The following is a 13,644-nucleotide window of genomic DNA, read 5'->3' on the forward strand; positions in this document are numbered from 1 at the left end:
GAAACGTAAGCACCGTGATAAACGGGGGATTACTGTATTGTTAAAAAGTGGTAGAGATCAAAGGGATTAACTAGAGGATTGAGGGATCAGTGGTAGAGGTGATAATGGATCAGAGGGTTTAGTGAAGCAGTGGAGGACTCAGTGGTAGAGGGTTGTTGTTTTTGTTGAACATTGACAGAGGATGGAGGGATCAATGGATCAGTGGTAGAAGATGGTAAAATGAGTGGTGAAGTGCAGGGTAAGACAACTGCTGTGAGGTAGAGGGGTGCTGGTAAATGTTTGGCTTGTGTAGGTAAGTATCAGTGTTTTAAATCTACAGCTACAGGAAGTGTACAGTCAAGGAAGTTTAACAATGGGGTTACTAATACTAAGAACTAATGAAGCTTGACAACAAGATGGGCAGTGGACATTTTAATGATTTGACCATGTTTCCAGGGTTGCGTCCCCCAAAGCTGCACCATCAGCCACGTCAGGGGTGACCAACACTCTGTCTCTGGCACAGAGGAAAGGACCCCTGCCTCCCATCCCTTCTAACAGGGACTTAGCCAAATCAAAACCTCCTGATCTTCATGATCTTGAACAGAGTGCCTCAATTCCACTCGCACCCCCGTTCCCAGCCCCGAATCTCAACACTCATTTAAAAGCTATCAAGAAAAGTGCCAGTTTTTCACCAGTGAGTAAACAACAACAACAACAACAACAACAACATCAAAACAATAACAACTACAGTATCAGTAATTATGTATGAAGCTCTAATTGAGATCAATTACTATTGTGACTTTTTGACATTTTTATTATAGGGAAGAAATCCTTCTCTGACCATCGAGATGCAACAAAGAATCTATCTATCTATCTATCTATCTATCTATCTATCTATCTATCTATCTATCTATCTATCTATCTATCTGTCTGTCTGTCTGTCTGTCTGTCTGTCTGTCTGTCTGTCTGTCTGTCTGTCTGTCTGTCTGTCTGTCTGTCTGTCTGTCTTACAAAGTTAAACTAAAATATAAAAATAGATATAAATTAGTAATTTAAATAAAAAGGAAAATCTCTCTCTCTCTCTCTCTCTCTCTCTCTCTCTCTCTCTCTCTCTCTCACACACACACACACACACACACACACACACACACACACACACACACACACACACACACACACACACTGTCATTCTTACTCTCTATTTATTTCTGTTCAACTCAATCTCTCTATCTTTATTTTCTCTCTTTCTCACACACTCTTATTCTTGATCTCTATCTCTTTCTGTTCACCTTACTCGCTCTATCTCATCCTCTCTTTCCCACACTTTTACTCCTTCCCCCCCTCTCTCTCTCTCTCTCTCTCTCTCTCTCTCTCTCGCTCTCTCTCTCTCTCTCACTCACGCACGCACGCACGCACGCACGCACGCACGCACGCACACACACACACACACACACACACACACACACACACACACACACACACTCCCATACCTTCTTGCTATCTCTAACATACCAGAGCCTCACTATAAAAGAATGAAGCAAAAGTATGATGCAAAAAAGCAAATAAATGAAATAAAATAAAATAAAAGAGTGTTGAAATGACAAAGGAAATGAACTGAGAATCGTGGTAAATCAGATGGATGGTTAGTGTGTGATGGTCCAGTAGATATTAGTTTGGGAAAATGGGAGGTGGTATCTCAGTGGATAAGATGTTGGACTTCTGATCAGACCCTTGAGCGAGGCCTTTAACCCTCAGTTGCTCAGCTGTTTAACTGGGATGACTGTAAGCTGCTCTGAGGGCATCTGCCAAACTGTGACTGTAAATGACTGTGCAGCTCAAAGATTCATTTAGAAGCAGCTGGAGAAACTGTGGGAGGAGCTTAAATAATTTTTATTATTTTCCCTTATGTTGTGAAAGGTTTTACCATTAAGAAGAAAAATGTTCTTTAGTCTCAAACTCATTAAACTCATTAGCGAAGGGCGGACACATGAACATGGTTTCCTGTCCCTGTCTCCGTTTCGTATTTTTGACACTAGAGACATGTTCTGGCAGCTCATACTTCCTGTTTAGGGCCAGATAAAAGAGCATGTCTCTCTTTTTCTCTTTCGTTCACTCACTTGTAGTGTTTTCGTTCTTTTTTCTTTTCTAGATGACATATAAATGATGAAGATGAAGATGATGCGCTGCGCTGCGCTGCAGAACCTACAACAAAGTACTTTTCAAAATACTGCCATGATGCTGATGTTGAAATATTTCCTGTAGTGTTTCTTCTGTGTTAAAAAATCTGGAAATCTAGAAATTGTTATGAAAGACTTTAAACCACATCATGTTTTTTCTTCTCGGGAAATATGGCTAAAAGTAAAAACAGCAACACACTGTATGTCTTTTCGACACGTTACTGATGAAAAAACTGATTTACACTCAGCTCATGTGTTGTGGATGTTAATTGTCATGGTTTGGCAGAATTCAGCTTGGGAACCTATTTCCCAGAAGCCATTGCACTGATTTTTGTCACATGATGGTTATGCATCAGTATCATGATTTAATGAATTACTTCATCCTTTGCTTTTGGTCTGTATGTTTGTTTGGACTATCAATAAATGAAGTCTGCTCTTGCATCATTTCTGTTACATGATTTTCCCCCTCACTTGGACTGTTCCTTCCTAACAAAGCTCCTGTGCTCAAAACCAGCTCCATAAAGATATTCTTTACATGGCTTGGAGTGAATGTCAGAACCATGGCTGGAACCTAGGCCTCCTCACTTTATCTACATCAGTACCTGACATCCTTGTGACTTAATGAGCTCGAATCTCCACATGCACACTCCAAAATCTAGTGGAACATCTTCCCTGAATAGCGGAGCTTATTATAATAGGGACTGCATTTGGAATTGGATGTTCAGAAAGTACATACCAATCTTATGCTCAGCTTTTCCACTCATGTCCTCAGTGGAGATTTACTTTTCTTGCAGGTTCATGTGATCTCCAAGATGAAACGTCTGATTATATTCAGGCGAGGTTTGATCATTAATCAGGGAGAACATTATACATTTGTCCATGACGGCTTCATATGGCTAAGTAATGGGATGGCACATTATTCAGCCTGCATGGGGGCCATAAATATTTATCATGCCCTTTACATGTGTGTCAGCATTGACCATGTTGGTTATAACTGACACTCACCTTCCCCTGGCTCCCTCTGGCTCCCCCTGGCTCCCTCTGGCTCCTCAAACCCAGTGGTGGGCCAGCAAAGCCTTCTCTGCTGGCCTAAACACAATCAGAAGCACTGACCTACATTTACAACCTAAATTCTAATATTTGTTCCATGAAATGTTATTAATTTATTCCCAACAGTTTATTCTCTTCATTTTGTAGCATTTCTCTTGGTTGCACTGCTTCCAGTACGTGTAGGTGGATGCTAGATTTTTGTCCAATTAGATTTAAGGCTGGCTAGTAATTTTCTTAATGAGTAAAAGTCTTAATGAGAATAAGTGTAAGTGTATATTATTTAGTACGCATGAGCAGCCTAATTTTACCTTAGGGGTCTCACACCAGAATTGAAAAAAAAGTTTGCAACCTAGACGTCATATTTGACAGCAATTTGAATTTTGTGAAGCAAGTAAACCTAAAAAAACAACCTTCTTTCAACTACATTTACTATCAAAGGTGAAGCCTTTTGTTTTGATAAAAGACATGGAAAAAGACATTCATGCTTTTATTAGTTCTAGATTGGATAACTGCAAAGCTCTTTATTTAGGAATTACTCAGTCCTCTGGTTCATAACGGTACCTGTAAACATGCACACATCACCCTAGTCCTTTCCTCTCACCACTGGCTCCCGGTACAGTACAGGAACCAATATAAAATCTTATTTGTTTTCAAATCTCTGTCTGGTACGACCCCAACCTGTTTAAATCAACTTCTCCATCTGCGCACCCAGGGCCGAACTCTCAGGTCAGCTAATCATGTCTTGTTGAAGCGCCTAGAACAAGATATAAATCGTGGGGTGATCGCGCCTTCTCAATGGCAGCTTTAAACTTTGGAATTCCCTCCCTCCTGATCTCACATCTGAAAGGGAATTCTCTACTTTTAAAGCTAAACTAAAGACCCACTTATTCACCAAAGCCTTTGTTGTATAGTAGAGGGTGTGCAGTCTCCTGCTTCTTAAACTTTATTTCATTTGTTTTGTTTTAATGCTTATTGTATTTCACCTCTGTTTTAGTTCTTACAATGTACTTATTTTTTTATGATATTGTATATTTTATTACTTTTATGTTAATTTTAGGGTTAGGGTTCTACCTGGTAGTTGTTAAGTGCTATATAAATAAAGATTGAATTGAATTGAATCCATTTATAGTGGGTAAACCTATAAGGATAAACTTATAGAGATAAACTTCTAGGAAAAAACCTATAGAGAAACTTATTGAGATAAACATATAGAAATAAAATTATAGGAATATAATTATAGAGATAAACTTATAAATATAAACTTATAGAGATAAACTTATAGGAATATAATTATAGGAATATAATTATAGAGATAAACTTATAGGGATATACTTATATGGATAAACTTCTAGATATAAACCTTATAGAAATAAAATTATAGGAATATAATTATAGAGATAAACCTATAGGATTTATAGCAGGATTTAATCGAATAGGATACATTTTTGCTTAAACTGTTCTTTGAAGTCTTTGCACTTGACCTGATGTGTGTTTTTTTGGGTAGCGTGAGACCATGTAATGTGTTTTCGGTGAGTGATGTCACGTTAGGGGGGAGATCTGATTTCCTGCAGGAGCTCTGAGCTCAGTTTCTCACTGTCAAGACTTCAGTAGCATCTTGCTGGGTAAAAAGGTGCACACATGTCAACTCTGTGATTCACACACACACACACACACACACACACACACACACACACACACACACACACACACACACACACACACACACACACACACACACACCGTTTATACATTTACAGAGCTCTGAGTGGATTACAGACATTTTAAAGGATTACACGTGATGGATTGTGTCCATGTGTGTGCAAAAAGCTGTCAGGAATTTAGGCTCCTGTATAAAACTCAGCTATCAGGACAAAAAAGTTGTATTACAGTATGAGGTTGTGATGCATGCTAGCCCTGTGTTTTTGTGTGTGTGTGGACCAGCCTGCTCCATCGTGATGCCCTTCTCGCATATTTGTTCGCAATAGAACAAGCTGAATACTCAACTTTTCAATTCGTCTGACCACAGAATATTTTTTAAAATGAGCTTTTTCTCAAAAAGGATGGCAGAGTTTCTGGATCATGTTCACTTATAGCTTCATCTTTGCATAATAGAGCTTTAACCTGGTTTTGTGGACGACGTAGAGAACTGTGTTCACAGACAGGTATATCTGGAGCTTCTTTTTAAAACCCAATCAGGGATTTTTTAATACAGAATCATTATTGTTTTAAATGCATTGCCTGAGGATCATGGCGGCAATGCCGATGGACCGATGATCATGGACATCCAAAATAGGTTTTCTGCCCTTGTCCTTTTTGCACAGAGATTTCTCCAGATTCTCAGAATCTTTTGATGTACTGTAGATTTAGAGATATATACAGTCTTTCACAGATTGGTAAATCTTTATCAAAAATGGAGACTTGAGTGCAAAACAGTTCATAGTGATTTAATCAGTGTAGCAGTGTTTATATTAATAGCAATCTGAATCCATCTTCAAGGGAAACATCCACAGTAACCACGTCTCTTCAGACATTTACGGCATTTGGCTTATTCAAAGTGACTTACAACTGGGCAGTTAAGGGCCTTAGTCAAGGGCCCAACAGTGGCAGCTTGGTAGTGCTGGGATTTGAACTTGTGACCTTCTGATCCAGAATCCAATGCATCAACCATAGAGGTATCACCTCCCACAAATCATAAGGATTTATTTAGATTTATAGCATTTGGCAGACGCCCTCATACAGCTGAGCAATTGGGGGTTTAGGAGTCTTGATCAAGGGCCTAGCAGTGGCAGCTTGGTTGTGCAGGGATTTAAACGTATCACCTTCTAATCAGAAGTCCACCCACTTCCCCAATTTAGGCTGTGCGTGCTGGAGCCATTCTCAGCAGCAGCAATTGTTTCCCGTTCCAAAAGTAGGCATAGATCAGGCAGGTCCAGAAAGCAGAATGAGACAGGATCACTGGTATCTTAGGACAAGCTTGTATAGCTTTAGAAAAAAAATAGCGAGACAGTTGATTATGTTGTTTATAAGATCATGAGCAATGACTTTGTAGCTCAAAGTAGTGTACCACAGCTAAACTGGAGGCTATGCATCTACTTGTGCAACAAACTCCACACAAAAATACTCCTTGACTGATAAACCACATTCAGTATACGAAGGATATTTCATCCTAACCATTTTACTTAAGGGAGGAGCCACGGAGATTGAAACAGCCTCAGGTTGGCAGCAGATGTGCATACACTCGCTCACACACACACTTTCTCTCGGTTTTTACCATCTCACACTCGCACTCGTGTCTTTCTGTCAGTCATTGCGAGATGTTCAGTGTTTTATAGAGTCTGATTGCGGGTCGTTGTGGCTTTGTGCTGAACATCGTGAGAGAAGGTGAGTACAAAGGAGACAAGCATGTTGTTGGATTGCTTGAAGGCAGGAAATGATTTCATCAGGTTTTCATCTTAAAACACAATAATCAGTATCTGGAAACTATTTAGTGTTTACTGGGAAAGCTACAGGATATATAGGAACTTTAGAATCTGAATCAGGGTTTCATTGCCACACACAGAGAATTTGTTTGGTGACAGAAGCTTCAAGTTTTTGGTGACAGAAGCTTCTAGAAACAGAAATTTGTATGTTGAATAATAAGAATTTATACCCAATATATGGTCTGGGTGTCATATTAAGTGTAATTTGTGTTAAAGAATTCATGAGGTAAATTGAAATGATGTAATCTCTTAATCAATATACATTCTACATATGCTGTTTCTCAATCATTCAACATTTAAAGGCTCCAGCATGGAGGTGTTGGTCAGGAGTTGCTCAGGACCTCCTGGTTCCACAACTCCAACTCCAACATAAGATCGAGAAAGGACATCACTCATAATCACACACTCAGTGCTCATGATATTTCTCATTTCACTCTACGGTGTTTGTGATATTTTAATGATTTATAATTACACTCTTTATGTCACCCAAATTAGAATGGTTTCTCTCAAGGTTTCTTTCTTATACTATTAAGATAGTTTTTTCTTATTACAGTCATGGACAATAGGATTTATATTTAAAATGAACCATAGTTTCAAGAGAAAATGAAAATAAAAACTGTTGAAGATAAAGTTTGTCAAGAAAATGAAACCTTCCTCTGTTATTTTTCCCGCTTGTTGTGATCCCTCTATACAGTGTTCATTCTGGCAGTACATTTACACACTTATCCAGAGTGACTTACCATTACATTATTTATAAAACTGAGCAGTTGAGGGTTAAGGGCCTTGCTCAGGGGCCCAGCAGTATCAGTTTGGCATTGTTGGGATTTGAACTTGTAACATTCCAAAGTTTAGATCACTGGGTTTCCATGTCCCCAGACCTGAACTAGCTATTATAGTGTATTAATTGTTGCCAATAGTTTGGAAATAATCTCAAATACAGTACAACACAAAAACTTCTATTATACATATACACATATGGTAACCATGGCGACGTCCTGATGAACTTCTAGCAAGTAACAGCTTATTTTCCGAGCCTGCTACATTCCAGATTAGATTTATTATCATCTGTAATGCAGACTGAAGTAAAGTTTGATGTAACTCTGATGACGAGAAGGTCGTTTGTTTATGCTGTTGCTCTGTTATACCGGGTTTCTCTATAACATTGATGGTTTCTTTAGCTGTTGCATTATAATGAAGGTATTCAGAGATGATTCAAGTAGAACACCTCTGAAAGCGTAGGGGTGAAATGCACGGCCTCCACTGATTCGCTGAACAACTGAAATGATCAACAAAAGTGTAAATGGTAAACGAAAAAGACAAAGTGCACAAGCTCAAATATATTTCCGTGGGGATAAAATTTTTTTTTGAGCTTGTGCACTTTGATACAGATGTGGCTTGCGAGCTCTGACTTGTGCGCACTCTGACAATCCATTCGAAGGATGTAAAAATGCGCCTGCTAGATGGCCCCGGTGTCACCCACTCGCAATCCGATTGGTTAAAGCGACGGCTTCAAGCAGCATGTACTTTATGCTGAGGAGCCAGATTCAGAAAAAGAAAAAAAAAAGACAGGATCACTAGTAAATCAGAAAAAGAAAAAGAGAGAGAGAGTAGAGAGGAGAAAAGAAGAGAGAGAAATGGATTATTAGGTTCTTTTAATATTCCATTACATAGTATTAAAGTACACTGTACAGTATGATCAGGGAGCGCTCTGATTGGTCAGGAAATTTAACAAAGTTTCTTATGTTACTTGGTGCTTTTCTTAAAAGTTGGAAGATCTGTTATAGTAAAGAAAAACTCATACACATCCTCCTGTGCTCAAAATCCAGTTTTACCTTTTCGATATAGTGCACGATGATGATGATGATGATGATGATGGTGTATGTGTGCGCTTGTGTGTGTAGGTGCAATGCGGCTGCATGTGAGCTGGCTGGTATTGTTGCTGCTTGGGCTGCAGCTTGGTGGCGCTCAGCAAGACGACTATGAAGAAGATTATGATGAAGAAGAAGAGGAACAGAGGAACATCAGAAGAAAAGCCAAAAGCAAGCTGCTCACGTCCAACCTTGCTCCGAAGAACAACGCTCAGCGTGAGACATTACACCTGCACACATATTTATCATAAAACAATCACATTTACTCAGTTTACACCCTGATTTTTTTACAGTTGGGAATCGGATTGTTTAGAAGAAGCTGAGGAATTTTCAATAGAGCTGTGAGGCATTTACTTCTCAAACTCAGACACACAGAACCAGGGTCTTCCACTTCTCCTTCTATTCTGATAGACCTGGTTTATTTTTGGTTCGTTTTTTAAATAAAAGCAGTTCATCTTTATTTATTTACCGAAGGCAATTTGATTGCTGCATTCAAGCATATCACATAAAACATAACACAACTCAAACACAGTAACAACACCCAATTTCCTTTTAAAGAGTATTTACCTTAAATATAAAAACTTTACAACTGATGGAATAAATGATCGTCTAAAAGGATTTGTTATACTAATAGAAGTTCTAACCGAATGCGTGCAGGGTGGAGGTGAAACTCATGATATACAGGCTGGGAATCATCTAGCAAAATGCTCTGGGCTTTACCCAAAACCTGTCTATGATGTAACTGGCTCATAGTCATCTGCATCCTCACCGTAATTTTACTTTCTCTCAAAAGTCATTTCTTCACTTTTAGAAAATTTAACTAGAACAGCAATGAAAAAGATCACAATGATTCAATGTAGGATCTAGAGAACTTACACACTTTCGGCTTCTCCCATTAGGGGGCGCCACAGCATGATTTGGCACATGTTTTTACGCTGGATGCCCTTCCTCATGCAACCCTCCCCTTTTATCCGGGCTTGGGACCGGCACTAAGGCTTGTGCAACCCTAATGGCTGGGGTCGGTTCCCGGACCGGGGATCGAACCCGGGCCGCAGCGGTGAGAGCGCCGCATCCTAACCACTAGACCACCAGGGAATCAATTTAGTTAAATAAATAAAAATAAATTAGTTTATTCAAACAATACAATCTTTGCTGACCCTTTACAAAAGCATCAGTATATAGAGTAAAAGACTATTTTTTATCTAAGATACGTACCCAAATACTTTACAAGTACACCGGTCCCCCGGAACTCGCAGGGGTTACTTTCTAAAATCCACAAATTTTGGACTCACCCCCGCAGCCCCTATGATACCCTAGAGAATTCATCTAGACATTATGCCGCTTTATAAATGTTTGACCAAAAACAAGGTTTAAAATGTTATTCCTAACGTAACATTCCGTCTCGCAGCGGATTCACGCAAATCGTAAGATAATCCGCAAGTTGCTGTAAGTTGGGTTCCAAATGAGAAGGCAAATTTTCCGAACCGCGAATTATCGTGTGTTGACTGTACTGTTCAACACTCTCAATACCTTCTCCACTCATGCATGTTTGCTTGTACTGAATTGATTCCCTCCTAGAGTTAATAGGCATCTTCTTGGTTTGGAGAACAGTAAGTGTCAACAGAAGCGTTCTGACACCTTTATTTAGTAAGCTAACAATTACTGAATCACAATATATACAGTATACATATATATACAGTATACACTTTTGTAGGATCTCGATAGTTCTTGGCAATTGCTCACATGGAATAGGTTTTCGACAAAAAACTCTTGTGTAAATTTTCTGATTAAACTCTTTGTGGCTATTTTAAAACTGCAAACGAAGCCGCAGATGCATCAGCTTGCCAGTGATGGACAATCAGTAATTAATTTTTACTTAATCACTAGTGGATTCATTTTTCAAGAATCTGTACTTATCATAATTCTGCCATTTTTATTCTCCATTTGAATGTTTGAATGAAAAAACATGAAAGGGAAGCTCAGTGGTTGCTGGGACCATGAGCAAGGTCCTTAAACATCAACTGCTCAGTCTTATAAAGGATATAATCGTCATGTTGGATCTGTACAACATGAATATTCATGTACAACAATACACTATGTGGACAATAGTTATAAAAGTTATAATAACTTCCACTTTTCTGGTAATATGTTCCGGTAGATTTTGTCAGGATTTGGACTCATTCAGCTACAAGGGTGTGAGTAAAGTCAGGTGCTCATGTAGGTGAGGTGAGGAGGCCTGGGGTGCAGTCAGTGCTCACATTCATCCCAAAGCTAGGGTTTGGAGCACTACAGCAGGAGATCTTCCACACACATCCAACCCATGTAAAGCACATCTTTATAGAGCTTAGGATTTTGTGCACTTTGGGTCATGCTGGAACAGGTTTGGGTCTGGGAAAACTTCATTCTACAACACCCAGAGACATCCTATACTATCGTTTGCCTCCGACTTTGTAGTAACAGTTTGGGAAAGAACCAATTTATTGCTGGAAACATCAGGTGTCTCAATTATTTTCCATTAAGTGCAGTTTATAACATAAAGTACCATAACATATATAATTAGAGTGTAGAATTGTGTAGTATATCACTGTGTAGTGTGTTAACAGAGTATAATAATACAGTAATTAATAGTATTTACTACACTGGGGTATATAATAGTAGTAAAGCTTTTAATCCTGTATAATTATAGAATTACGCCTCAGTATTATGGCGATTAATTTGTGGAATTTGCAGCCTGGAAAATGTGATCTCTTATCTCTTTTTTTTCTGTGTGCTTTATGAAAATTAAAAAATGTTTCTGGAGGCAATTTTCCTTCATGCCATGTTCTTTCTCTCCATCTCTGTCTCTGTCTCTGTCTCTGTCTCTCTCTCTCTCTCTCTCTCTCTCTCTCTCTGTTACGCTTGAATGTGATTTATAAGAGCCTCTAGCAGGGGGTTATGGGAAACATCTCCCGGCAGCCTGTTACAGAAGTGTAAGGAAGTTACGGCTTTGAACTCTGATTGAGTTCAGCGGGGTTGAGTTAACCTTCGCCCTGGCCTTGTATTACTTTTCTTTTTTGCACCACTATCTCAGATCCTCGCAAGTTTACGAGGTGTTCACGATGTGCGTTTTATTCCTTGCGCTTAAGTAGTGCAATGGTCCACGTTCCTGATCTTTCCCAGATTTTGTAGATGCTGTATAAATTCATTATAAATTAATACTGTATAACTGCAATAATCCTAAAAATGCTTACATAGAAATATTCCATATTTAATGCTATTCATTCTATATGCCTGAGCCACATGATTTACACCAATTGATAAATCAGAACACCGACACCTCCATGTTGACTAAAGAACGAACGTTTGATAGAAACCATATGAAGGTTCGGGCGTTCTGAATCTTTCCTGCTTTTCTATTGGCCATTGACATTTCGTGTTACTTTAAACCAAACTCCTGGACACGCCCATCCCCACGCCCACGCCCACGCCCACAATCTCTAGGCACCTCACAATAATTTGATTATAAATTCATTTGTTGTGTATTAAACAAAAATAAAAATAAAAGCTTTGTATGTTTCTAAATGATTAGACAGATTCCTTGTCCTCCAGTGTTTTATTTAGATGTAATTATTAAATATTCATCTTTTAGATTTTCATAGTGCCTCCTTAAATTATTGTTGGTACATGAATTGCCAAAAAGGTTGCAAGGTTCAAGTTTGTTATACATAATATCATGTACTTGATTTATTGGGGTATTTTTTCAACTGTATCTCCTATATTTTTCTCATACTTATATCTGTACAGTCACATTTACATCATTTGGCAGATGCCCTTATCCAGAGCGGCTTTCAGTTATCTTATTCATAAAACTGAGCAGTTGAGGGTTAAGGGCTCAAGAGCCCAGCAGTGACAGCTTAGCGGACCTTGTGATCAACTGTCCATCATCTGAACCATTCTCTTTAGTCTTTATTACATAGCAAACAAAAGTTACATTTTATTTGTATAAAACATTATAAAATAGTATTTGATATATTTTTATTCAAGCAGGCATTTTATTTTAAATTGTTTAAAAATGTAAACTCTTCAAATGTTGTTGATCACAAATGTTAATAATAATAAACTGTGTTAATAACAAAAACAGCAAGCAAGTTCTGCCCCTCTCACCATACCGAAATTGACAGCCTCTCTTCTAATGACAGCAGACCTTCTTAACCGCTCCAGCAATGGCTGCTACCCGGAAAAACTATCTGTATGGATGTTTCCAGCAATCAAATAATGATGAATAAGTCGACCATGCTATATGCATGTGTTGTATCAAGCAAGCACAATATAATAATGCCATGCAAGAAAAAGATGTGTGCCATGGTGGTGCAGCAGGAAGTGCTGTCGCTTTAAAACTGAAACAGGCTTTATTTTTTACATATATATTAAGTTATTTTCTTAATATACCCTAGCTTGTTGGGCAACTGGGCAACTTTCTCAGATGCTTAACCACTGAGGTGCTTTGAAGCTTTTTAAATACCTGTCACATGTACATCACAGCACAGTGAAATTTATTATCACATATTCCTGCGATGTTAGGAGGTCAGATGTTACTGGTCAGCATTGATACAGCAACCCTGGAGCATAGAAGGTTGAGAGCCTTGCTCAAGAGCTCAACAGCAGCTTGGCGATATTGGGCTTTGAACCCCAACCTTCCAATCAGTAACCCAATGCCTTAACCACTAACCTACTACTTCCCAAGCACCATTGCACTGATTTCAGGTTACTGTTTTAGCAGAATTCCACATGCTCCCCACATAGGCTACTAGCATTTAAAACTGGTATGCTAATTTACCCCAAATTTGTCTCAGTCAGGGTGTATCGCATTCTCACAACTGGTTGGAACCAGAACTGGTGATTCTTGATGAGTTCTTAGCTTACATTCTCTTTGAAAGGAAAAATCTGCTATATATTTACACATTGGAGTGTTTTAAGAGGGGAGAATGTTTGAACTGTTGCATTAAAGGGAATGAACCATATTTTTCCTCCTGCCCAAAATAGTTTGTTCCTCTTCCAAAAGTGTAGATTTTTTTTTTTACATAGTCTGGACCTTGTACTCAAACATGTTTT

The 13,644-nt window shown here is 38.7% G+C and overlaps 1 protein-coding gene across 1 annotated transcript in view; it reads left to right on the top strand.

Moving 5' to 3' along the window:
* Positions 1–6,494: 6,494 nt before the first annotated feature.
* Positions 6,495–13,644, top strand: part of col28a2b (collagen, type XXVIII, alpha 2b) — a 61,117-nt gene continuing 53,967 nt past the window's right edge. Inside the window, exons 1-2 of the mRNA XM_083562548.1 lie at positions 6,495–6,587; positions 8,587–8,769. Of these exons, the coding sequence (XP_083418674.1) occupies positions 8,592–8,769 (178 nt within the window). The 5' untranslated portion in view covers positions 6,495–6,587; positions 8,587–8,591. The remainder of the gene's footprint in view (positions 6,588–8,586; positions 8,770–13,644) is intronic.

The sequence above is a fragment of the Silurus aristotelis genome (genome assembly GCF_946808225.1).
Source record: "Silurus aristotelis genome assembly, chromosome: 2".
Classification (NCBI taxonomy): domain Eukaryota; kingdom Metazoa; phylum Chordata; class Actinopteri; order Siluriformes; family Siluridae; genus Silurus; species Silurus aristotelis.